At 43.4% G+C, this 25,070-nt stretch overlaps 3 protein-coding genes across 4 annotated transcripts; 2 read left to right on the top strand and 1 right to left on the bottom strand.

Moving 5' to 3' along the window:
• Positions 1–166: 166 nt before the first annotated feature.
• rnf41l (ring finger protein 41, like) lies at positions 167–3,452 on the bottom strand (the record flags this gene model as incomplete). The annotated part of the gene is made up of 7 exons (XM_083760938.1): positions 3,368–3,452; positions 3,004–3,210; positions 2,268–2,407; positions 1,730–1,756; positions 867–1,029; positions 653–773; positions 167–535 (listed from the first exon to the last, which is right to left on the bottom strand). The coding sequence occupies exons 2-7, from the start codon at positions 3,207–3,209 to the stop codon at positions 167–169; spliced, it is 1,026 nt and encodes a 341-aa protein (XP_083617064.1). The 5' UTR covers position 3,210; positions 3,368–3,452.
• Positions 3,453–4,779: 1,327 nt separating this feature from the next.
• rad54b (RAD54 homolog B) lies at positions 4,780–23,073 on the top strand. Of its 2 annotated transcripts, none has more exons than XR_014569097.1 (16): positions 4,780–4,913; positions 5,130–5,310; positions 5,859–6,054; positions 13,411–13,659; positions 14,567–14,866; positions 15,650–15,812; positions 16,015–16,240; positions 16,766–16,852; positions 16,935–17,055; positions 17,222–17,361; positions 18,279–18,569; positions 18,699–18,862; positions 19,430–19,691; positions 20,990–21,056; positions 21,573–22,062; positions 22,140–22,210. XR_014569097.1 is itself a non-coding variant. In XM_083762258.1 (16 exons), exons 2-16 carry the CDS (start codon positions 5,149–5,151, stop codon positions 22,975–22,977), a joined length of 2,847 nt encoding a protein of 948 aa, XP_083618384.1. In that variant the 5' UTR covers positions 4,780–4,913; positions 5,130–5,148; the 3' UTR covers positions 22,978–23,073. The 2 variants fall into 2 exon arrangements, 1 of the variants encoding a protein (XP_083618384.1); XM_083762258.1 differs by lacking the exons at positions 21,573–22,062; positions 22,140–22,210 and adding exons at positions 22,376–22,573; positions 22,757–23,073.
• fsbp (fibrinogen silencer binding protein) lies at positions 10,190–13,008 on the top strand. Its single transcript, XM_083762259.1, has 2 exons — positions 10,190–10,853; positions 11,792–13,008. The coding sequence occupies exons 1-2, from the start codon at positions 10,447–10,449 to the stop codon at positions 12,357–12,359; spliced, it is 975 nt and encodes a 324-aa protein (XP_083618385.1). The 5' UTR covers positions 10,190–10,446; the 3' UTR covers positions 12,360–13,008.
• Positions 23,074–25,070: the final 1,997 nt, after the last annotated feature.

The raw sequence follows: 25,070 nt of genomic DNA, 5'->3' as shown, positions 1-25,070 counted from the left end.
CTTTTACATTATTTATTTTGGGTGGTCTTTTTTCATTAAAGACGACATCATATACCAAAATATAACGATATGCCAGAAAAGAGAGAATGCACTACATCCATAGTTCCATACGGTCTTGTGCGTTTGAGTGGTGAGTTTTGCCAATGATAAATATGTTTCAGTCCACTCAGATGACTGTAACCTCTCGACTCTTCCTCTTGATGCAGTCAAGGGTCAGGCTACGTGGACCAGTCTTGCGCGAGCCCTCTCCCAGTTGAGGAGATGGAGGTGGCTGGGCTAACGGTAGTGACTGACATGAGGCTTGGATCGAGGTTTGTTGATCCCTGTGTGGCTGCCATCCATTTGGCTCTTGGTCCCCCTGATTCTTGCTCTGCGTCAGCTGTTCAACAGGCTGCTGGCACCTGGTTGGCTGGAATTCTCTGAGGAGTTCCAGTAGTTCTCTCTTCTCCAACTCTGCTTCTGCTAGCTCCTGCCTCCTCAGACGCTCCACTCCCAATAGCGCCCGCACGTCACACACCACTCTGGACAGCTGACCCTGCATCGTAATTCGTAACGGACATGTCATATACAGTATTCTCTAGTCTATTGGAACATGCAACATTCTCAAACTGTTGTCGACATACACTATATTGTTACATAAGAGGGTGAACACCTTGAGTTCCTCCACCTCATTCTTCAGTTGAGACTCTTTCTGCACCATGTGTCTCCTCTGGGAGTCCAGGCGCGACTCCATCTCTCGCCTCACCTCTTCCAACTTGCTCAACATCTCTGCCCTGCAGGTAACATTTACATGGTTTGAGTGGCACATTTAAGGTGCTTTACAATGAACTTGAAGATGATGAGGTTTCACAATTGCTCACACTGACCTAAGCAATTCCACCTCAGCACGCAGCTCTGCTATACAGTTGTGCTGTGATTGGTCATTGGAGATAAGGGTGTGTCCACAGCCATTGGGACATTCCCTGCTACGGAACTCGCATAGCGATAGGTGAGCCTCCAGACCTCGCCTCTCTACCTGCACCGGACAACCTGAGAGAAGAGGTTTTACATGAATGACAAGACTCCAAATGAGCTAGCACAGTATAGACAGAAGGTATCCTTCCTCCAAGTTGGACTGCTTGTCAAGGTGAAAGTTGCAGACTTGAAAATAAAAGAAGCGAATCCAAGGCACTGAAAAATTAAATGGTTTATTTGATGAGCAAGGCAAATAAATAACGACCTACACGTTTCGACCAAAAGGTCTTTGTCAGGCTCTATCAAGCAGTACAACTTGGAGGAAGGATACCTTTTGTCTATATGGTTTTACCTGTATCACCAAAAGGCACCCATCTAAGAGCCACTAACGGATCCCTGCAGCGCTTCCATCCCTCTATTTCTGAGCTAGCATAGTATTTTAGTATTTATACATGCTCCACTCTATATACTCTGTCCCCCATTTTTATGTTATTTCTTGCACACCCAGAAAATATCAACACATATCCATATAACTAAGTATCAATGGTAGTTTTGTTTTCAAGTACAATCCTTTAGCTTTGTGCTGTCCACAGATCGCAAATAATCCATAAAGAACATGGAAATGCTGGCCCTCTGTGTAACAAAATGTGAGATTTGACCTCCCCATTTTCAAGATGTTGACCATAAATGCACATCTAGTATCAAATGTATAGTATTCAACAGGCAAACACTGCAAAATCCACATGGCATGCGTTTTGTCTCACACTATACATACCACAATGGCAACATATGTACTCTCCACCTGCCAATGCAATGACAGGTCACACAGTCACTGAGTAGTGAGTACCATACCATATGCATGCACATTAACTGTTGAAGCAGCCCAGTGATCATTAAAGAATGATGGGAAGTTGACTCTGAAGGCACCCTGGATGAGGTCAGTGTGTCATGTTCAGAGTGAGTCTGAGCATTCAGTCATATTAAACCAACCTTAAGTAGCCATGACAACAGAGGAGCCACCTGCTGCCAACAGACAGGTGTCGTATAACATTGTGAGTAGGAAACATGTTCGTTACAATTACACACAATTAAAACTAGTCCCAACAGAAAACAAATCCTTAACATGAGCTTCCACACAGCCAGAATCAGAATTAACTGTCACATCACAGGTGTAGAATAGTGGGTGAAATTTGTTTTTATGCAAGCTCCATCGTTTTAGTTAATTCCATAAAAAAAGAGAAAGTGGTGAAGAGGGGCAAGGGGTTAAAAACAATTTATCTGCATAAATTGTCAGTCAGCGGAAGAGATCATACCTGTGTTGGAGCAGGCTATGAAGGCGAACTCGCACTCATCCTCATGTGTGTGTAAGGTTTCCAGTGTGCAGATGACCTCACAGCCCTGATCTGCATTCACACAACGGATCTGCAAACGGCTCAGATCGTTTCGCATGTATCTGTCGTCAGATAAAAACCGAAGAGTAAAAAATAGCATCAGCGATAGATAGGTGTGTTGAAAAGGCATGCAGTCACATGCACAGATGTGCACGTACAAACACAGTACACGTACAGAATATGTAGTATTGAATTTATTGTACCGTAACACTTTGTTTGCATCATTTGTATTATATGTACCAGTATGTCTTTGTTCTACACCTTCAACCTTGAGGTGACAGAGCACAATGTTCAAGGTATTTTTGTTGCTACGCAACCAGAGTTTGTAGTAATTGTTTTCAGTACAGTATTGATTAACTCACCGGCATACATGAAAATGTGAAAAAGGGGAAAAGAAGTTCCTGCTTTCGTTGTTTTTTGTTTTGCAATCATGGTATTTTTAATTCAGAAGATTTTAATGATGCCGAAACCCAAAAGTAAACAATTTAACTGATGTATGCATAACAGAAATACAGAAGGTAAAGGTAAGCAGAACAGATTAGATGAGATTAGATGGGTGGGTGTCAGACATAATGAGGATTTGTACAAACTATGATGAGATTTCTGATGAATGAATGACTGTAATGGACAGCTGAGACAGAGACACGTGGTACAATACCTGTACAGAGGTTTGAGGTGGCTGACGTCCAGGGGCAACCTGTCCTCCGGACAAGAATTGTGGTGAACAAGCCAGCTGCTGATGCAGGCGCTGCAGTATGCATGTTCACAAGGGGCCTGAAGGGGGCGCTCCAACACATCTCGACACACACAGCACAGCAGGCCTTCATTCACATAGCCCACAAACCTCTCCAGATCATATCCCATCCTTTTACAACACACACACACACACACACACACACACACACACACACACACACACAGTGAAAGTGTCTTCCTTCTATTTTTGCACTAAATTATCCCAATGTTGACTTCTTCCATGTTTCTTCCTTTCTTGATCATCATACTGACTCATAACACCTTACCTGACAGTTGGTCTGTTTCTTTATCCACTTGGTTTCAACATGTGTCCTTTTACGCTGTGCTTGTCTTCCCTTCATTAACGTCCACCTGTACGTGTGCTCTGCTTCTCCCTCTGCTTTTGTGTGGGTTCAGCCCTTAGAGTATATATTAATATATACTCTAAGGTTCAGCCCAGGTGAGGGTCCTCTTCCCTGAGGCTCCTCCTCCTCCCCCCTGACTGTGTGTCTCTCTGTGTTGATGTCTCCGTGACAACAGGGGCAAAGAACTTCAGCAGACAGCTGTCCAACGAGACCTGAAAGGCAAGAGTTGGTAAAAAAAGAAAGAAAGAAATGAGGCCACAAAGCCCACTCAGAGTGTACAATTGGAACCAAAAGGAACTGTCCATTTGTACACTCAGAGTTACAGAGCTGGGGTCCATTTGGTTCCTAACTAAACATATCTGGGGAATCCCTGAGCCGCCTCAAGGACCCCTGGGTGGGGGTCCCTCTCGGACCCCACTTGAACACAAACACTCACAATGAATGGACACATTAAACAGTTTTGCATTTTACTTACTGTACAATCTCAATAAAACTAGCCTCACCAGAAGATTCTAAGCCTGTCTAACTGTTATGTCTCGTTTTGGCAAACGACCCATACCCAGTCTTTGCTTCTAATCTATCTCCCCTTCTCACACTGTCTCAAACTCTCACTCTCACTGGATGTGGGATTAACATGGATTACACTCTCCTCTTCGTTAATTGGATTACACCATGAATTCATGATTGACAACATCAGTGACAACGACAGATTCCCTCGGAACCACCACAGAAATCAAAGAGCAGTCTCAGGACCACTCCCTCTCCATCCTAGTCACAGTGTGTACTGTGTATGATATGATATCTGTCATCGTTATCTTTCTATTTGTATGACACATTTACCAAACTGCAAGTGCAAAATAAAAATACAAATAAAATAAAAGCGTAAAACAAATAAACGTGCAAAAAAAGTGCAAACGATGTACTACTGCTATTGCATGCAATCACTTACTGGTAAATCAGGTGCAAAAATATCTGGAACTGACTCATAAATTATTCCATATTCCACACAATCTAAACCTCCTTGCGTTGAGGTGAATTCTAGTTTAACTATGGACCAGCTCTCAAAAAAAGACAACCACAGATCGCATTGACATTATAGTCTACTTTCCTATCCTACACCACTGTACTTAGCCTATGATCCCGATTCCCAAAGATGTAAGTCTCACTATCCCGTGATGATGCGCAGGCGCGGTCATTATATACTTCGTCGTACGATGGCGTTTGCATATCTGCTTTTGGGATTTTTCCATAGAGTAGCCTATATATATATACTCTAAGGATTTTTCCTCTAAGGATTTCCCCCCGGCGCGCAACACCGTCGTACCGCCCCCTTCATCGCGTCGTCGCTGGTGACGTTCAAAACAAAACTTCCGCGGGAGAATCGCGACTCTGGAAAGACACATATCTTTTGTAATGATCTGTAACTGTAAAGTTATCTGTGAAGTTGTGAACCCGTGATAATCGGCAGGTATGTGCAACATATAAGTGCAGCGAGTGTCACTCAAACCATATTACTAACGTATAACTGTCAATGTCAGCTTTGACTTGTTGCTAACGCGTTAGCTTGTTGGTCTAAACTTCTAAAGTCACATAATGATGGCACAGTCATTGTGATTTATGTGACCATGGGAATTATGAATTGCTCGTTTTGACATTGTCACTTCTTGCTCTCTTTGGGTGACAGTCTATTGCTGTCGAGCAGTATGCGCCGCTCCGCAGCCCCCAGTCAACTCTTGGGCAATGCGGCTAAGAAGCCCAGATTCGTGTCGCCCGGCGGTGCGTCCCTGTCCGGACACTCCACACGCTCCACGGATGACCCCGAACCTCTTTCTCCCAAACTTAGTTCAGTCAACACACTGAATAAGGTACCGTAACCACACTGCCAGTCCTGTCTGTCTGTTATACATACAGTCATAAATTAATACAGTATCCTGCTGGCTGCTGCCATTCGATGGTCAAACTCAACCTGTCTATCGATCATCTCTACTGGATTATTTAACCAACACCCCAGCTAATATTATTCTGGAGGGAACACTATAGCCATAGAGTCTATAGACGAAACAGCAGTCCAAGTACAGAGCCAACTTGTCTTGTAGTCCAGTTTAGACTCTACCTTTTGTGTTGCAAAGTTACAACAAACAATCATATTGTGTTGTCTTCACTGACGTCAATCATATACTCCTAGTCACCCCTGGCTGCAAAATAATAAATATGTGTAGCACTAGCAGACCAGTCGAGTGCTCCAGTATTTTATGTGGGTATAGTCTCTCCTGAAGTGCCCAGCCTAGGTATTATTCTCTCTGATTCAAGTTGTCCCTGTTGAGCACCAACGAGCCCTTCTACCTTCAACTGGCTGAAGCACGCTAGACTTCTCTGTATCAAGTTTTCCCTCTACCACATATGGTTTCTTCAGGTCCAGAGGAGCCTAGCAACACCAGTTCTGGGTAAAACCCTTGCTGTGAAGTCCGTTTCCAGCACTATAACTGCTCCAGGCATCTCAAGGGCTCTGGTCCGAGTGCTGAATGCTGCAGAAAGTAAGGAGAATGAAGTACAGCCAGAACATTTGGATGCTATGACAGGAGAGTATGCAGATGACAACGCATCAACAGGTGAGACTGACACAATTGGATGCCTTTTTATAGGTTATATTATTTGGTCAAATAATGTATTTAATCTTTATTTAAAAGTTAAAGCTCTATATTCTGATAGTAATCGTTAATTTAATTTGCTAAAGTTTGTTCAGTAACAGGGGTCTCCCCATATCTAAAAATATACTCAGTAAAATATATTTTCAGATGGGTAAACCAATTTTAGACCTAGAATGCCTGTGATCATTTAATTATACTTCGTAAATTTTCATGTATCAGAGGCATAGAACGGTCCCACTTACTTTCTGGTCGGGTTCCAAATTGGCGGCCACAGACGTCATCACCAATTGACCTAGCCTCGGTCCCAGGCTTACTTATCTGCGAAAAGAAAAGCCTGGTCACAACCTAAGGCAGAGAAGCTATCGGCGGTTGTATCCTCCGGAACAGCCGTTGAATGTATTTCCCCCGGATACGATATTTTCCCGACCAATCACAACACTTGTTTCATTCGCGTAGAATGTAAACTGATTTGTAAAGCATCAACGATTTCACTTCCGCTAAAATCCCGCAACTTCCGCTGATAGTCTTTTCAGCTTAGGTCTTGCCCAGGGTGCAATTGACCAGGGAAACACAAAAGTTTGCAGTCACACAATTGGCAGGTGGTGTGATTAATTACCAGCACCTATCGCAAAGCACCTGCCAATTGTGTGACTGCAAACTTTTGTGTTTCCCATGTCAATTGGTGATGACGTATTTGTAAAATCAGTTCATCGATTGTTCCGGCCCCCCTCGCCCGGAGAGAAAGATGTCCGTGTGCATCTCTTGAAAAAGTGGAGATAATTGACTAAATACACGTTTTGTGCCAGAACTTTCACATGGATATAAAACTAGAGGACCATTTTTCACACCACGTCTTTGGAATTATTTAATGGGTGAGTACAAACGGAGCATTTATCACATTTATGCCGCACATGTTAAAGTTCTACCACAAATCAAGGAGGGTGTACTATGGCTCTTGTATGTGAAATACTGTACTGCCGTTCTAGGGCTAAACCAATTTCAGCAAATCAGGAGAAAAAAAAATATCTGCTTCAATTTGATGTGACAATTCAAAATATCTGCTCTTCTTTTGTTTTTGAGGGGTGCTAGCCCCTCCTATGTATAGCTTTGAGGGTTTGTGTAAACAGTAAACACAAACAGTGTGTTAACACAAACATTGAATGCCATTGACAATGAATGGCCAGCTTTGTGATTTTGCAATTGTGATTGGCTGGAATGAGATGATGTATGTCCATGTATGATGATAAGAGTGCCCCTCACTTCACACAGGTTTCACATTTTGAGCTCCTATATACAGCGTTTGTCCCCACAAAATGTCTGCAACACAAATATTAAATGCCATTGACAATGAAGGGAAAATTTACGTCATCTTGTCTTCCCACGTCTCATATTTGCCATCGACAATGAAAGGAGAAATTAGGTCAAATGTCTGCCAAATATAACGTAAATTTGTGGCAACAGGCATTCTGATTGGCCAGTATGAGATGATGCATGATGATGTACGATGATAAGAGCGCTCCTCACTTAGTTCAGGTGTGATTTTGTTTATATACGTTAGTAATGTATATATACACAGTACTTAAAGGTATAAGGCTATCCACCTTTTATGGTTTTTATTCAAGCTGGTTAGCCTTAACTGTCTCAATTGAATTAATATTGTGATATGTAACTCATAAGCTGAGTCTGAATATTTACGCTGGGCACTGCACTTTAGAGAGTGGACTAAGTTCTCAGAGTGGATCATCCTGAAACGTACTCATGTATTCTACTACTTGTTTACAGACAGGTGACAACTTACTTCAGCCTCCTTTTGTGACATTCTTGCCAAACAGTCAATGAGTTTCTTACAGCTGTTGGTTTAGTGTTATTAAAGCTATACAGAAATGGGAAGAAAAGGAAAAAGAAAAAACGTTATTTGATGATGTTACAAGCAAGACTAAAATCGCAGGGGAAACAGCTCCACCAGAGAGCTCCAGACTTCCCTCTCCAGAGCAACATTAGTGACTTCCTCCTGGAGGGTCCCGAGACGTTCCAAGGCCAGTGAGTCGATGTGTTTCCTCCAACTGTGCCTTGGTCTGCCCCGGGGTCTCCACCCATGGGACATGATCCTTGGTCTGCCCCGGGGTCTCCACCCATGGGACGTGCCTCAAGGACCTCCCTAGGGAGACACCCGAGGCATTCTAACCAGATGCCCGAACAACCTAAGCTGGCTCCTTTCCAGACGAAGAAGCAGCGACTCTACTCTGAGTCTCTCTCGCATGCTGAACTTCTCACCCTATCTCTAAGGGAGATGCCAGCCACCCATTGAAGAACTCATTTCGGCAACTTGTATTCGCAACCTTAATCTTTCGGTCATGACCCACACTTCATGACCAGAACGAAGATTGCTCGGTAGACGGAGAGCTTTGCCTCAACTCACTTTTTGTCTTGTGCAGAAGTTATTTTCCCGTACAATAACTTTATATATTTATGTAAATTATTGGCTGATGATTGGATTCGAAATAGAATAGCATACTGCAATAGATCAATGAATTATTGTTGAATTTACATAACTTCTCATCTAAGAAACTCAATAACAGAACATTTGAATTTAGTAGACACTGGTCCTTAATCTTTTCCTCTAATTTATTTAAGGGTGGAGTGTGATGTTTCAGTTGAGTAGCCCAGACTCTGGGCCCCAGAGAACAAGACAACAGGCAGTATCAGAGTAAAGAATATAGTAGGCCTACTTGTAACTATATGTCAGGAGACATGAGTCATAATATTTATGATTGCACCATTTCGAAAATGTATAACTTACTGGACAATGACATGTTTAACAAAATAATGGTTAATTAGTGTACAATTTTGAGCCATTGACTTAACAAATGTATATAGGCTATCTGTGTCCTGATGTCCAGTGATGATTGATTCGTGAATCCGATTCAGAATTAGGACTACAATAATGATGCCAACACGCAACACTTCAGCTATAGTCTCAATTGTTTCTTGAATGTCAGAGCCGTTTTTAGACGCAACACGCAAGTGCATGAGGCTCGATCAGTTCTCAACTTCTCAGTCAATTTATCACGAGTGTGCATAATGATTAACTTTAATTAGGCTATTTAAAACGGACAGCCACAATTATGGTGATAATTATGTATAAATCCTTCCTGACACGTACGCATATTAATATATCGTTAATGTATATTTGAACAGTGTGATTTAAATATTGCAATAATGCAATTAATCTGTCTAGGTAGGTCGTATTTGCAGAAGATCAATTTAATTGAAGGAATCATAACATTAATATTTTTGGCCCATCCTTGCAGGCTAATAATAACAACAACATGCAGTGTTTGCGTTGAAGCAGACGGTGCTGTGTGTGCGTGACAGCAGGTCTATTATGTGGGGAGTGCAGCGGCAGCGCTGGGCAGATTAGGACTGTGCTCAGGATCAGTGAACCTCCTCTTCCTAGAGCAGAGCAACTAGTGCCGATCTCTTCTCCAACAACCTTCCCTAACGCATTATTCTAGGCAGTGAGCTCAGTGCTACATTCACCGTTAACGTAGTTAAGAATAATTGTATTTGTATGAGCGACACGGTTTCGCCATTTGTTATGTACAAAATAAAGACTATTCTGCACGGCCAGGCTTGCGCTGCGCGCTCACGGCTCCCATCCCCCCAGTTAAGCCAGCGCTATTTCCAACTGATCTCGCACACAGAGGAAACGGGCTGTCTGTGTTGACCCGGAGCAAAGTATAATAAGACTGTGTTTAAACAGTGTTTCCATATGTGCGCAGCACATGAATTCTGCAGTTCCTTGTGTTGATTTTTGTCACAGTGCAGTGTGCCTGTGTGCTGTGCCTGGTGTGGGGTTTACAGAGACCGGGCTGGAAGTAGGTCGGGCTGGGCTTAAGCGGCTTAGCTACGTCAGCCTAAGCTGGGAGGAATTCATCCAAAGCCCTCCGCGGTAGGCGGGGGCCTAAACGAGGCTGGCCTAGTTAAGCCTGATTCTTATTGTGTGCACACAGCCTGTTTTTGTTGTGCAACGCAGCAGAGAGAAGACCAGGGTTGTATGTCTGAGACATAATGTCTCTGCATATTTTGAACATAGAATGTGTTTGATCCAGACCAGAACAGAGTAGGACAAACCAGAGAGGACATGAGAGGTGGGTGACAGACTAGTATTAGCTTTATCACCACAGACAAAGAGAAGCACAGGGAGAGCGAGGGAGAGAGAGAGAGACCAGTAGGAGAGGGCAAAGTAAAGGACAGGAGGAAAACAGTAAGGAGACAGTGCTGGACGGAGGTGTTTTAAAGGTGCCTGCAAAAGGCCCGGGTTCATTTTGGTTTGGCCCGCAATGCTCTAAGATGGCGACTAGTTCTGTGTTTCTGTCCAGCATGGTGGGCAAAGCTCGCTCGTCCAACTTCACCCTCTCTGAGAAGCTGGACCTGTTGAAGCTGGTCCGCCCACACGTGCGCATCCTGGAGGAGCACACCAACAAGCATGCTGTCATCGTGGACAAGAACAAGTGTTGGGACACTGTGGCAGATCAGTACAACGCTCTGGGAGGGGACAGACCCCCGCGCACCGCACAGGGCCTTAGGACCCTCTACAAGAGACTGAAGGAGTCAGCCAAGCAGGAAGTGATGCAACGGAGACACGCCCAGCCAGAGTATAGAGGAAGCATCTCTGAGCCAACCAGGAGAGTGATGGAGATGATCCCTCACTTGTTCCACCATGTGCCCATCCACGATAAAGACCAGGCACTCCGCAGGTATATAACACTTTCCAACACACACTGATATCAATACAGATTTTCACTGATACAAACTTGGAGGTGTGAGTTAAGTGATTACACAGGCATGCTGGCTGTTTTATGTACTTTGTGAGCCAAGCCAGAGGAGTACTAGAAAGGGGAGGGGCTGCTGTCACAGCTCCCAGTCTCCCAATGAAATTACACCTTGCACCTCAATGTTAAATTGCCTATTCTTTCCAAAATATAAAAAAACAATTGTTGCTATAGCAACAGCTAATGTTCCAGAAAGGCGTTCCCAGTTGAAAGGCATATTGGTGTTAACTGTCTAAATGGATCATTTTCCAAATTCATTTTCTTTATTTGTTTTTACATAAGGAAAATAGCCTATTTATCATTGAGGTGCCCATTGACCACTCTTTGTCTTCCTGGAGTGGGCAACTGTTTTATTGCACAAATGCGTTTGTGTAATGAACACAACCACTCAAACGTTTGTGTTCGTCAAACAACATATATAATATATAAGTAGCCTTGCCGAGCCATGAGGCCCATAGGGCAGGAGCCTATCTCCTGTTTCTGTAGCGTGAGGCAGCTTGATGTACAAGTACACCCCCTGGACATGACGCTAGTATGTCGCAGGGACTTACCCCCAATCCAACCCTTGATGCTGAGTGTCAAGCAGGGCGGACACTCTAACCACAAGGCCACTGAGCTGGTCAAACAACGTACACATCATGAAAGCACTATTTTCAATCTATTCAAAATTCTAATTCCAGTCACAGTGGCACTTCATTAATCAATTTCAAGAAGATTCTCGATGATGAATATTCAAAATTCATGCAGTAGCATGCTGAAATTCTACTATTGCAGGAACAGTACATGCAGCACATACTTATACGTGTATATTGTAATATCATTGTTAACATAGCTTTGGTTTATCCTTGCTCTTGCATCTCCAGGTTAATATACATCAAGCATAACTCTCCGATCGAGCCTCCAGGCAGCAGCTCCTCTCTGCCTGGTCTCCAGGACTACCCGGCTGCGGTACCCGGCAACCCCCACGACGTGGTCCAGCTGGACCGGGAGGAGGATGTTAAACCACCACCCGACCTCCCCATCCTCTCCACACACATGGGCCCGGTCCCTGAGCTAGAGAGTGGTCAGGAGCACCCCGGAGAGGAGCAGGACTGCAGCAGCGTCCAGGAATACGACCCTTCCCTGTCTCCTACCGGCTCGTCCATCAACATCCCCCTGTCTGCCTCCCCGCTGCCCTTGCGGCACGACCTTTACCCAAATGACATCTACCCCCGCCATGACCCGGACAGGTACCACCGTCCGCTGCACCTGGCCAAAGAGGAGCACGAGATGGTTCTGGCCAATCACAGGAAGGTGGGCGTCTACTTGGAGGAGAAGAGGGAGGGGCTGAAGAGGAAGCAGGAATTGGAAGAGGAGCTTCTGAGAACCAAGATCAAAGTGGAGAAGCTAAAAGCTGCCAGACTCAGACATGGACTACCACTTCCTCTATAGTCATTTACACACAGTCTGGATTTAAATATTAAGACTGTTTCATCAGACTGTTTTTGGAACTTGGATCTCTGTTTTTCTTTTCTGATTATTATTTTGTGCCTGATCAGGTATTGCAGGGTGCATACTACTCTCTTAATGCATGTCAGCACAACAGAGTCATCCATTTCTGTCATTATATAGACTGTTGACACATACAGTATATGTAAACACTGACATAGTAGTCAACATGATCACAGACTTGTCCAAATACAAATGAGACAATTAGTGTTTGGACATGTAATTGACATCCATCTAAAAGTTTGGTGTACTGCATCTTGTTCACAAAGTTCAGAAAATGTGGTTTAAAACTCACTGTAATATGACATACAGTACCCTTTAGAAAAACAAATGTACACAAAAAGGACATCGACCTATATGTGCATTTCAGAGGACGGTATTAGGCGATGCTCCTACAAAGCCTTCGATTCTGTACTTTGGGGATGCCAAAGCTTTTGACTTAAATGGTGTTTACTCTTCAGAATCTTCAATTCTCACTGACTACTGCAGAATTGGACAGTTTTTAAAGGAAGATGGAGACAGGGGAGGTGGTTTTGTAACATTGTTGTTATTGTCAGATGTATGATTAATGTGAATGTCAATGTGATTGTTACTGTGGTAAATGAACGCTGATGTTCTGTGTCCCTTCTGTGTTTATACATTCATTTATATCTATTAAAAAAAACAATTAAAACGGTTAAAATTCTGCATTTTGGTTCATATTTATTCAATTTAAAACAGACACCTTCAATTTATCCCTGTGTCTAAAACACAAACCCGATGCTGTGGTCAAATATTGTTCTGAAAATGTTGAGTATCCCTAAATCCGTGTTTAACAGGGCTTCTTGATTTTATGGAAATTGCAAAAACATGCACTTTCAGGAGGAAATTTGGGAATACACATTGAAGTCTTATAAACTGCCATAGATGTCATTTTAGTGAACCAGTGACCTCTACTGGGTTATATGAGGACTACACATAAACTGACTTACTGTATCTATTCTGTGTGTTCCAGAACTTGGATGTTCCCCTCGGCTAAATGTTGGCTCCCCTCATGCCACAGTGGTGGCTGTGGGGCCATCCTCTGGTGCTCATAAAGCCGGCTCATTGTCTGTCTGCGGTCAGGATGGTGTTTGCTACTTCAGTGTGGTTTGGTGTAAGGCCAGCAAGAAGAAACATAAGCGCTGGGAAGGAGACGCTGTGCTGATAACCAGAGGACGGACGGCCACACTCAAAGACATGGAGGGAAAGGACATTGGCAAAGGTGTCCCAGACACACACACTATTTAATAGTTCATGTTCTGTCACACAGATTTGCGAGTATGTTAGTTCAGAGGTTCTCAAAGTGGACCTTGATTGGGTTCCAGTGGGTCCCCAGCAATATTAGTTAATATATCATAAAAACACTTTATACTTTTCGCTTTATTCTTTTCAATTTTTAAATATTTGGGATAATCTATTTCTTTAATTTCTTTTTTTTTTTGCTTTGGTTTGGTTTTATTTAAAGGTATATTCAGTGATTTCACTTAATTCAAATATCGCTTATTTTTTTGTAATCCTCTCTACTATAGAGTGTGCTGACCATATAAGGAGTTCCTCCCTGTCCCCAATTAACCCCTGGGGGTCAAAAAACCGTAGGTTTCGTTTTTGACTCTCTATCCTGATTGGATGAAAGGCTTAGGTCCCAAGGCAAAAACGAAACATAAGGTTTTTTGAGTGAAATCACTGAATATACCTTTAAGGTTTACAGTAATATGATGATACACAAAACAAGCTTTTTGGCTTTTTCTAATTACTTCACATCTCCTCTTTTCCATTTATATTTTAACCATTTTTCCCATATTTCTTTCAAAGAGATCTTCCTTTATTTTCAGTTTGAATGTTAACTTTTCCATGTCCTCTATCTATATTGTCCAAGATGGTTTATAGTCGGGTATGTCAGTACTGACCCAGTTCCCACTAGTGATCGCTTTTTTCCCAGCAGCCAGGATCATTTTGACGTATTCGTCTCCTGGATGGGGATAATCTTTTTTAACAATACAGATCTTAGGTTATTGGGTTCCTACCTGGCACAAAATCTTTCCAAATGGGGGACGGGCCCGTGGCAAAACACATCTGGGGGTTCTTGACATTAAAGCACTGCTTTATTTTGTATTGTGTTCGTGTTTTAGGTACTGGGTACAAGGTGTCACAGCTGGCCTCCCTATGTGAGGGAGAGACACTGATGATTGGTGGGAAGGAGGTGGAGGTGATGGGGGTGATAACAGCTGAGGATTATGCCAGTGGACGTTGTTTCCAAGACGTCTATGTGGAGAAGATGGAGTCGAGTGTGGACTCAGCTCCACCCCCCTCTCAACGCATGGCAGCCAAACCCTTCTGTCGCCCTGCGTCATTGGGCCGAGCAAGACCACCAGAGGCTCAAATTCAGGAGGAACAGTCCTGTAAACCCCGCCATGACCCTTCAGCTCCAGGTATATACTGTATGTTTTTATATACTGTAGTGTACACAGTATATGCAGGATGTAATTTCTACAAACCTCTTTGGAGTGCAGGTTGTTTTTGGACTGACAATGAGATTAATTTAATGTTCTGAAATTCTGAAACAAAGCGTTCCATTTTCATGCGTTCTTAAATTCTTTGCACAATCTCATTTGTTGTTCACATAGGCAGTCCCTTTTATTTATTGAAATGTAAGATGGTAAATGAGGCACAAGAGGAAGTCTTTAGGCAAGTGGCTCACAGTGTACATTCACATACCTTATTATATATATTGCTCAGCAGTACCCATTTCAGAGACCATATTACACCAGTCCTCCATGACCTTCATTGGCTCTGGGTCAAACAAAGAATATGCTTCAAAATACTACTAAACACCTACAAGGCACTAAACAATCTGGCTCCCCCCTACCTCTACGATCTCCTCAAACCTCATGTCCCCTCACGCTCCCTCAGGTCTGGTGACGCAAACCTCCTTGAGGTCCCCAAGACCAAATACCGTACCTGGGGTGACACAGTTTTTGCTTTCGCTGCTCCAACCCTTCGGAATGCACACCCCAAAATTCTCAGAGATGCCCCCATCCTCCAAACCTTCAAACTAAATTCCTTAGTCTTAGTGTTTTTTTCCGACCCTAATAAAGTTGCTTTTACTTGTTGTTTTCTCATGCACCCCATGTAAAGTGTCTTTGGGTACTCCGAAAAGCACTATATACATTTGAGATATTAACTTTTGCAATCCCCATTGTGCCTGTCCCTAGGTGCTTTAGTAATGCCACGGCCCTCTGCCAACCACCAATGGGAAAATAACAAGTCAGGACTTCCTGTGGTTGATGTTGTGGTTGACCCTTATCTGACCACTCACCTCCGACCCCACCAGAGAGAAGGTCTGCTGTTTCTCTACGAGTGTATCATGGGACTAAGGTAATTCTACGCTGTGTCTGCAACACTGGATTTAAATTGATGCATAATCAATTAATTGTAGACTTAGTTTTTGGGAAGATTAACATTTTGTTGTAGCCTGGGACACATTAAAGAGATATGCGTCATGACAAGTGTGTGTGTGTGTGTGTGTGTGTGTGTGTGTGTGTGTGTGTGTGTGTGTGTGTGTGTGTGTGTGTTTCAGAGCCTCTCATCGCTACGGTGCTATCCTAGCAGATGAGATGGGACTAGGTAAGACCCTGCAGAGCGTGGCGTTGGCCTGGACGTTGCTAAAGCAGGGGCCATACGGTGGGAAGCCTGTTGCTAAGCGTGTCCTTGTGGTTGCGCCCGGCAGCCTGGTTCAAAACTGGGGAGCGGAGTTCAACAAGTGGCTAGGCCGTGAGAGGATCAGTGTCTTCACTGTGGATCAGGTCAGGATATAGTGTGTAACCACTTTGTCGCACACCAATTTCACATGCTGAAAGTAGCCTTGTGAGCACATTAATTTGTAATAACAGGTGGTCAAATATTGTTTACACTATACACTCCAGTGCAAGTACTTCTTTGATCATTATACATAGCATAGAGTACCTGGGAGTCAAAAGACTCAATTTAAGTACCAACAGTTTTGGTTGAGTGCTTTATACTTGTTTTACACACGTTTTGTTTTATATATTCTCATTGTTTATTCAGAGATTAAGGGCTATATGTTGTGCCACCCCTTACCCCTTATCCCTAAATGTATTTGCCATTTTTTACAATTTAAAAATAGTTCAAATAGCCGTTCTACAAGCTCACAACATGTCGATGTAGATCGGCTAGTTGAACTATTTTAAAATGTTTTTCAATATAGTAAATAATTGCAAATAAGTTTAGGGATAAGGGGTAAGGGGTGGCGCAAGATAAGGCCCTATATGTTAATAATTGATGCATATAAATGATCGGTATGTGTGTAGGACCACAGGATCGAGCAGTTTGTGGCTTCTCCGTTACACAGCGTTCTGGTGATCAGCTATGAGATGCTGCTGCGCTCTCTAGAACAGGTATGTGGTGCTCCCATCCACCCTGTTGTGTTGAGTGTGTTCACACAACAACACATCACCTGACTCCAGTTTGCCTTTTCAGGTGCAGAAGCTGGAGTTTAGTCTTGTTGTGTGTGATGAAGGCCACAGACTGAAGAACAGTAACATTAAGACCTCGTCTGCTCTCAGTGGGCTGAGCTGCACACGCAGGGTCATTCTGACAGGTACACACACACACACACACACACACGCACACACACACACACACACACACACACACACACACACACACACACACGCACACAATACACATATTGTGATGTGAGCTCCTTGATATTCAAAGATACTAGTCTGATTTCTATATGGATCTATATGTGGATTTTGTTAAAGGTACCCCAGTACAGAATGACCTGCAGGAGTTCTACGCCATCATAGAGTTTGTCAATCCAGGGATTCTAGGGTCAACTACTGCTTACAGGAAAGTGTACGAGGAACCTATACTGCGCTCCAGACAACCTTCCTGTACAGAGGTACTACTGTCTGTTACAACCTCAAGACACAAGCCCAGTTACAAATAGGGCCCTAACATCATAACGGCTGTCCCAAATTCGAGATACTTGATTTCTTTAACCAATGGAAATTCAATTCATAACAAAAACAACATTAAAGTTCAGCAGATCCACAACTAAATACTGCGATAAGCTCCTGGGCCAAACAGGTTTGTGGCAGTCTGACCCACCCAGTGCCACTCCTTAAACTAAAAATAAGATTTCCCTGAATAAAACGGGAAACTCAAATAAACCTACTGTATATAAGATAAGGCAGCAAAATAAGCTAACTGTGGACCTTACAATTTAGAAGTTTAGTTGTGATCTAATCCCAGCAATTAAGAACACGACCTGTAGAACAGTAATTGGAACAAGGGAACACCGCAGGTAATAGCGTTACCTGCGGCAACCTTTTTGACATGATGTGCCATATCAACATTACATTTAATTATGACATCAAAATGAAATATCTCCAACTGTCCATGTTCATAACGGGGTGCAAACCTTATTGTTCATTTCATGTCACATCAGGATATTGTAATGATTACTAGACTCAGATAAATAACCCACCTATCTCCCAGACGCCCTCCCAATCAGAGTTCAGAGTTTGAAATTATGTAGAATTATGTGCAGTACACAACTAACATGAATTAAGTCCCCTCACATCTATATGCAAATTACAACCTGCACATTCAAACTCTGAGCTCTGACTCGGGAGGGAGTCTGAGAGATAGGTGGGTTATTGCTCTGACTCAGAGTCTAATGATCATTACAACGTCCTGGAGTGAAATCAATAATTTCAAAGAAGAAGATAAACAAATAAGGTTGTTGATGTACACTTTGTACAGTATATGAACAGTCAAAATCTGGGTCCCTCGGCCGTGCCTCTCGTCCATCAGGAGGACAGAGCCTTGGGGGAGGAGCGGGCTGTTGAGCTCTCTCGTCTGACTGGCATGTTCATCCTGAGGCGGACCCAGGAGATCATCAACCGCTACCTGCCCCCACGTCTCGACTGGACGCTGTTCTGCGAGGCCTCCGCCCTGCAGAGAGAGCTGTACAAGCACCTCCTCTCCCACAGGGTGTTCAGGGCCTGCCTTCAGAGCTCCACGCAAGTTCACACACACTTGGCCTGCATCACGGCCCTGAAGAAACTCTGTAACCACCCAGGCCTACTCTACTCTACGTTCAAGGTGATAGTAATAGACCTGAATGTTCAAGCAGGTAGCTTAAGTTCTATCATAACTGATAGTCCTTTGTTATGTGTTATGTAGCTTTGTTTTTGAGATTTTGCTGTAAATACTGTGCTTGTATTCATTTAGGAGAAAAGCAGCAGTGGAACAGTGGAAAGTTCTGTATATGAGGGAATGGAAGGTATCTTTCCTGACTCCTACACCTCAGGTGCATTCAGCACCGTGGACTCTGGAAAACTACTGGTTCTATCAGACCTACTGACAGCCATAATACACCTTGGCCCTGCAGACAGGTGGTTATTTTTGTGTGTCTGCGTGCGTGTGCACTTGTACGTGTGAGTTAAGTTTCTGTGTGTGTGTGTGTGTGTGTGTGTGTGTGTGTGTGTGTGTGTGGGGGGGGGGGGGGGGGCAAGTTTATTAGTGGTATAAAAACGTTGTTGTTTTATGGTCCTGTATTGATTTAGTACACTGGAGGAAAAAAACAAAACGATTTGTCTTAATGTAAGAACTTAAGGAGGAACTTGTTATTTAAAAATCTTTATCTTTATTAAGATAGAGAACAGAGTTGGGTCTTGATGTCAGAACTATCATGTTCATATCTGCATGCTTTATATGTTATCCTGGTGAAATGACTCACTGAAAAGAATTGGCTGGTGACTCCATGTGTATTGTATACTTTACACCGTCCCCAGTCCAGCAGTCATCACTAATCACTTGTTTCGCCTAACCGAATGACATTCTGTAAATATCTGCACCCCAAATCATGTGTGGTGAACCGTTTGTAACGGATATTTGAGTTTCACCCCTACTGTTCATGTGCTTTGGTCCATAAGGTAAAGTTGTAGCGTTTCCTCCTGCAGGGTTGTCGTGGTCTCCAACTACACTCAGACATTAGATCTACTTCAGGACCTGTGTGTCCACCTGGGCTACACCTTCTGTCGCCTGGACGGACACACCCCCACCATCCAGAGGCAGCGGTTGGTTGACAACTTCAACAGCCCCTACTCCCAGAACTTCCTGTTCCTGCTGAGCTCCAAAGCTGGAGGGGTGGGCCTTAATTTGGTGGGGGCCTCCCATCTGGTGCTGTATGACATAGACTGGAACCCTGCCAATGACATTCAGGTGAGTGCTGTATGACATAGACTGGAACCCTGCCAATGACATTCAGGTGAGTGCTGTATGACATAGACTGGAACCCTGCCAATGACATTCAGGTGAGTGCTGTATGACATAGACTGGAACCCTGCCAATGACATTCAGGTGAGTGCTGTATGACATAGACTGGAACCCTGCCAATGACATTCAGGTGAGTGCTGTATGACATAGACTGGAACCCTGCCAATGACATTCAGGTGACAGACACCTACAGGGTGTACTGTGTATATACTGTGTATCGTGGTTGTCGTGTGGAACATACAAATGTGGAATGTACAAAATGGTTACTTTACAGAAAACGGAAAGAAGAGCCTGTGTTCCAATAGATCCAATGTTATTATTTAGTCAAAAGCTCTTGTCACACTAGTTAATACCTATTGGTTCAATATTTAGGGACACACTCAACATTCACTTTCACTTAAAACCTGTGTGAAGTGAGGGGTGCTCTTATCATGGTATATCATCATACATCATCTCATTCCGACCAATCAGAATTTGCGTCCTCACCTTCGTCTTAAATGTTTGTGTTCAATGTTTGTGTTACGCAATGTTTGTGTTTACTCAAAATTGTCCATTCATTCTCAATGGCATTTAATGTTTGTGTTTGTGTTCACACACTAAAAGTTAAAAAATGGCAAGAATAACCGATCTACAACATGTCGCAATGCCATGTGTTGTGAGCTTGTAGAGCGGCTATTTTTAGGGCATTAATTGACCAAAAAACATACAAAGTTGAAATATGCAGATGGTATCTGCCTGACAGCAATGGCATACTGCATGTTCTGTACACTTTGTTCCAGTACTGGTTGACTGGATCTTTGCCTTTAATCTGCAGTCTGGCATGCTTGGTCATAAACATGTGCACTCATATATTAATTCACACACAAACACACACACACACACACACACACACACACACACGCACAACAAAAGGAGAAGAGCAGCACGACATTTAGAGCCTTTTATTAGGTGCTAAAGTATACAAAGACTAACGTTTCGACCTTGCGGTCTTCATCAGTCATGAGGCTCTAAATGTCCGTGCTGCTCCAGTCTCTTCTCCTTCTGCAACTCTTGTCCTTGTACCTGTGAAGCACCAGATCAGCTGTTTTTTGGCTTAAAGTGCGTTGGTAGACTCCCTTTGTTCCTACACCACAACAAACTCACACTGGTCACATTCACAGAACATAGCATAATTATAATCTATCTCCACCAGATGGCACTGTATACCTGGCTGGTATGTAACTGCTCCTTCCTTGTGTGTTTAGGCCATGGCTCGAGTATGGCGAGATGGACAGAAGAAGACTGTGCATATCTACCGTCTTCTCACTGCAGGTGAGCTTCACAAACATGTTGAATAATTTAAATTTAAACACTTTTATGCTTTTTTAAATAAGAAAAGAGAAAAGAAAAATGTAATAGATTTGTCCCTGGCACAAAATATTTTCCAATGGGGTCCACGGCCAAATGCATATACATTTATGGGTCCTTGGCATGAAAAGGTTTGAGAACCACTGCTACAGTCGCTACAGTATATAATTAGCCCTGCTAGCTGTCCATCTGGCCGTCGACTCTAAATCTAATGGGCATATTGACATGAAACTCGCTTTGCACCTTAATGCTCTCCAGATGAGCCATGTCGATTTTGGAGACCCCATGGCCTTTGCTTTTGCGCCACCATTAGGGGCTGCCCATTGATCCAATGGCCTATTGTTCTGAAACATTTTTAGGTTAGGCTTATTCTGCCCAATGCTACTTCTAAACAAATCAGCCATCGGACTACTAATGTCATAGCAACCCACCATTAGGACATTTCCCCCCTGCTTGAACATATTATATCTCAAAATTAAGATTGCCATACAATTTGCGGAATGGATTCATACTCCCTGGAGGATGGATGAACCCTGCCCATTTGAGTGACCACACCCTCAGTGCGTGCGTGCACGGTTCAGCCAGAACTGCTATTTTTGGCGGACGGAGAAGGAAAAAAAGACAAAAACAATAAGGGGACTTCTTGGTTCCTTAACAACACACAACCTGCCCAGCACGGAAAACACACTGTCAGTGGCCAAAGATACTGTGGGATGTCGCATGACAGCGGGCCGTCAGTGCGCCGCCCCAACATGAGTCAGTGGATAGTCAGAGACGGAGCGCAGCCCCGAAGACTGCGCCCCACCCTTGGCGTCATCGTTGAGCGTACCTGCCAATTTGCCTGCTCAATCAGATTTATTACACAACGGCTGCGCTCCGATCCTTTAGAGGCTAAAATGTTTGACGCTGACGCTCTCCGCCCTCATTCTCCACTGACTCCTGGAGGGAGCACTGGTGTGGCGTACTGGCGGTAGGTTACACTCACACACTCCCTCTTAAATTGCCATGTGTTGAAATGAAGAAACTAATAGCTGTTCTCACTCACAGGCAACCCTGGGATGGAAATACCCTGCAGACGAAATATGATAAATTGTGATTTGCCACTCTACTACTGGAACCCTGTGTAGAGCTTGCTAGATCTGTCACGTGATAATTCACGTGGCGTTGGACGCGAGGCCCGCCACAGGAGGGTCGAGCTTCTAGTATTTAGACAATGAGGGCACAAGTGGTAAAAATGTGCATACTGTATGTGTGCTTACGTGTATGTTTCTCACATACTGTAGGTACCATTGAGGAACGTATCTTCCAGAGGCAGGTGTCTAAGCAGGGGCTTTCTGGAACTGTAGTGGACCTGGGGAAAGGGGCGGAGCACACCAGTTTCTCCTCCAATGAGCTGCGAGATCTGTTCAGCCTGACAGACACACCTTGTCTCACTCACGACCTCCTGGACTGCAGCTGTGAAATGGATGGGTCAGCCCATGGTACTAAGCACACACATGGCATTACAAGAGGGAATACAATTTGTGACACAAGTGGGATACTTAGGGGAAATAATTTAGCTGCTATTGAGCTGCCTTTGAGCAGGATACTTGATACACACACAGTCAGCAACAGTATTTTGGCCTTACATGTATCCCTGTTTTCTTTTGATCTCCTTTTCTCAGCGGTTGAGATAGAAGAGGAGGCGGCTTCTGATAGGCCCTGCCAGCTTGGTCGTCAAGTTGACAGCAGCGGTTCAGCACAGAAGCACCTCAGCATGTCAGAGCTGATGCAATGGAGACACTTCAGTGGTGACACAGACACCTTCGGAGACCCCTACCTCGACCTTGCACGAAACCACATCACCTTTGCCTTTCAGTCCACCATCTCTCACATAGATGAGTAAAGGCTGCTTGACAATTTGTTGATATTCACAGAGCGACAGCATCACACCACAAAGTATTATAACACACACACTTGACACAGGCCATCTTTTGATTGACCGTGGAAATTCTGCACTAAGCACTTGTTGCATGTGTATGGGAGATGTCTGCTCTGTGTCATCTCTCTGTTTGCACAACAATGGTTTCAAAATTCAAATGACACCCATGTTTTTCAGTTTTTGTTGTTTCTGTTCATTGTTGTGTTCTCAGTGGTAATAGTCTGAAACCACTTGAGAAACAATGGTTCATTACTATAATTTGTGTAATAAATTTACTTATTTAATTGCGTCTGATGGGCCAGTGGAAATAATTATTGGTGGCAATGGAGAGAATCCTGGTTTGTTTGTGTGTGCAGTGGTGTTTGTATATGCCAATGTTGTTTTACAGTATGACCATCAAAATATCACTGGGTGAAGCAGAAGTGTCTCTTCTGCTTCCATCTACAGTAATATTTGTGTAAAAAAAAGATTTATGCTGCTCCCTCCCAGATGTTTTAGACGGAGCATAACCAGTATGATGGGAATGTGTACAGTACACAACTCATCACTGAATGTAGCCGGCCTAAGTCTGTACTAGCAGATTGCATAGTAAACGTACAGCACATAAAATATCTAGCCTACTGAACCTCACAACTTTATTATTATGTTTTAGGCAAGCTGAAAGGAGGGCACACCTGTTTTCCTTAAGATGTTATACCACAGTATCATAGGTTATATATCAGTTGTCAGTAGTGTATTGTGTGTAGTCCCTTTTGTAGAGTGAGTTGCTTTGTGTTTCAGATGTAGGGCAGACCCCTGTTTTGTGGTACACCGTTCCGTTCACCCTCTTAATCGCACAGCATGGGAGTTACGCATTTGCACGTGTTCCTTGAATTCACATGAATCAGTCCATTACTTGGACTGGCAGATTGAATGGTCTCCAGTGTAATGTGTTTTTACACAAACAAGGACATCATTACACGTTGGGTAAGCCTGTTAATATATTCCTGTATAATAACTCATTTTGGAAATCATGAGAATGCCTCAATTATACAAATGGTGTCCAAGCTTCTCTTGCCTCGCAGCTCACTACTGTTATTGATTTTGAAATGCAGGGCAGTGAGGGCACTCACTCTTGCTGAGTAATTGATGTGATGTCACCACTTCTGCAGTATTCTACCCGTGTTCAATCAGCAAGTGTCACATGTTCAGGGACAGGGAGGTTCATTGAAAGGTCTGCTGCTGTGTGGATGAGGTGAAAACTGTCTCTGTGAAAAATGCTAATATTACCACATAGCTGGTCCAAAGCTGAGTGCTCCGTCTTGACAACTCAAAGACATACAGATTGAATAAATGACAGACCTATGCAGAGAGGCGATTCTGTGAGATGTGGTTGAAAGGTTGAAAGGCTCCAGTGTTAGTCATCCACCTTCCCACCGAGAAGGTGGGTATGTGGTGGGATGACTAAAACTGGAGCATGTAGGGACCCTAATACCCTGGCATTATCATCAAAAAAGAGAAAAAAAACCTTCCCAGGAAGGTACTGCACACTGGCATTAATTGTTTTAACAAAGGCAACACTTGCAGAATGCTCTGTAAAGACCTTCACTGTGTAAATAAAAAATAATAAAAACGATGCATCTTCATTATAACAATTAGAATTTAAAGCAACAATATTAATATGCAGATTTCTAAATTGCCCCAATGAAATCAAGGAGTTGATGTCTAAAGTGTGTTGTAACTCATTCCATGTATGTAGCACTAAAACTAAATGCTGTTTTACCTTATTCAATATCCCTTGCCTGGTGAAACATAATGAAATGTAATCAATTTGAACCCGGATTAATATGCTGATGTATACCGAATTAAGAGTGATGAGATGACATGGTGGTGATTTATTTAAAGGACCACTAAACCACTTTTCAACCTGCCTTCATATAATTGGTCCTCACTAATGTTCATGATAAAATACCACCATCTGTCTGTGTCTCATAGGAGGGTTGTGGGCAGTTCAGAAACCCGTCCACCAGTGACATCATCGATGGGGAAAGGGGAATCCAAGCTAATAGAAACTGCAG

Source organism: Protomyctophum parallelum (genome assembly GCF_964188405.1).
Source record: "Protomyctophum parallelum genome assembly, chromosome: 3".
NCBI lineage: Eukaryota > Metazoa > Chordata > Actinopteri > Myctophiformes > Myctophidae > Protomyctophum > Protomyctophum parallelum.
Note: the sequence above shows the minus strand (reverse complement) of the source record. Positions and strands in the feature narration are given on the sequence as shown.

Coding starts and splice junctions, on each gene's coding strand:
- rad54b (XM_083762258.1), top strand. CDS start 5,149: ATGCGCCGCTCCGCAGCCCCCAGTCAACTCTTGGGCAATGCGGCTAAG. Junction 16,241..16,765: donor GTGTCTTCACTGTGGATCAG/GTCAGGATATAG, acceptor GTATGTGTGTAG/GACCACAGGATCGAGCAGTT. Junction 19,692..20,989: donor ACCCTGCCAATGACATTCAG/GTGAGTGCTGTA, acceptor TTGTGTGTTTAG/GCCATGGCTCGAGTATGGCG.
- fsbp (XM_083762259.1), top strand. CDS start 10,447: ATGGCGACTAGTTCTGTGTTTCTGTCCAGCATGGTGGGCAAAGCTCGC. Junction 10,854..11,791: donor AAAGACCAGGCACTCCGCAG/GTATATAACACT, acceptor TTGCATCTCCAG/GTTAATATACATCAAGCATA.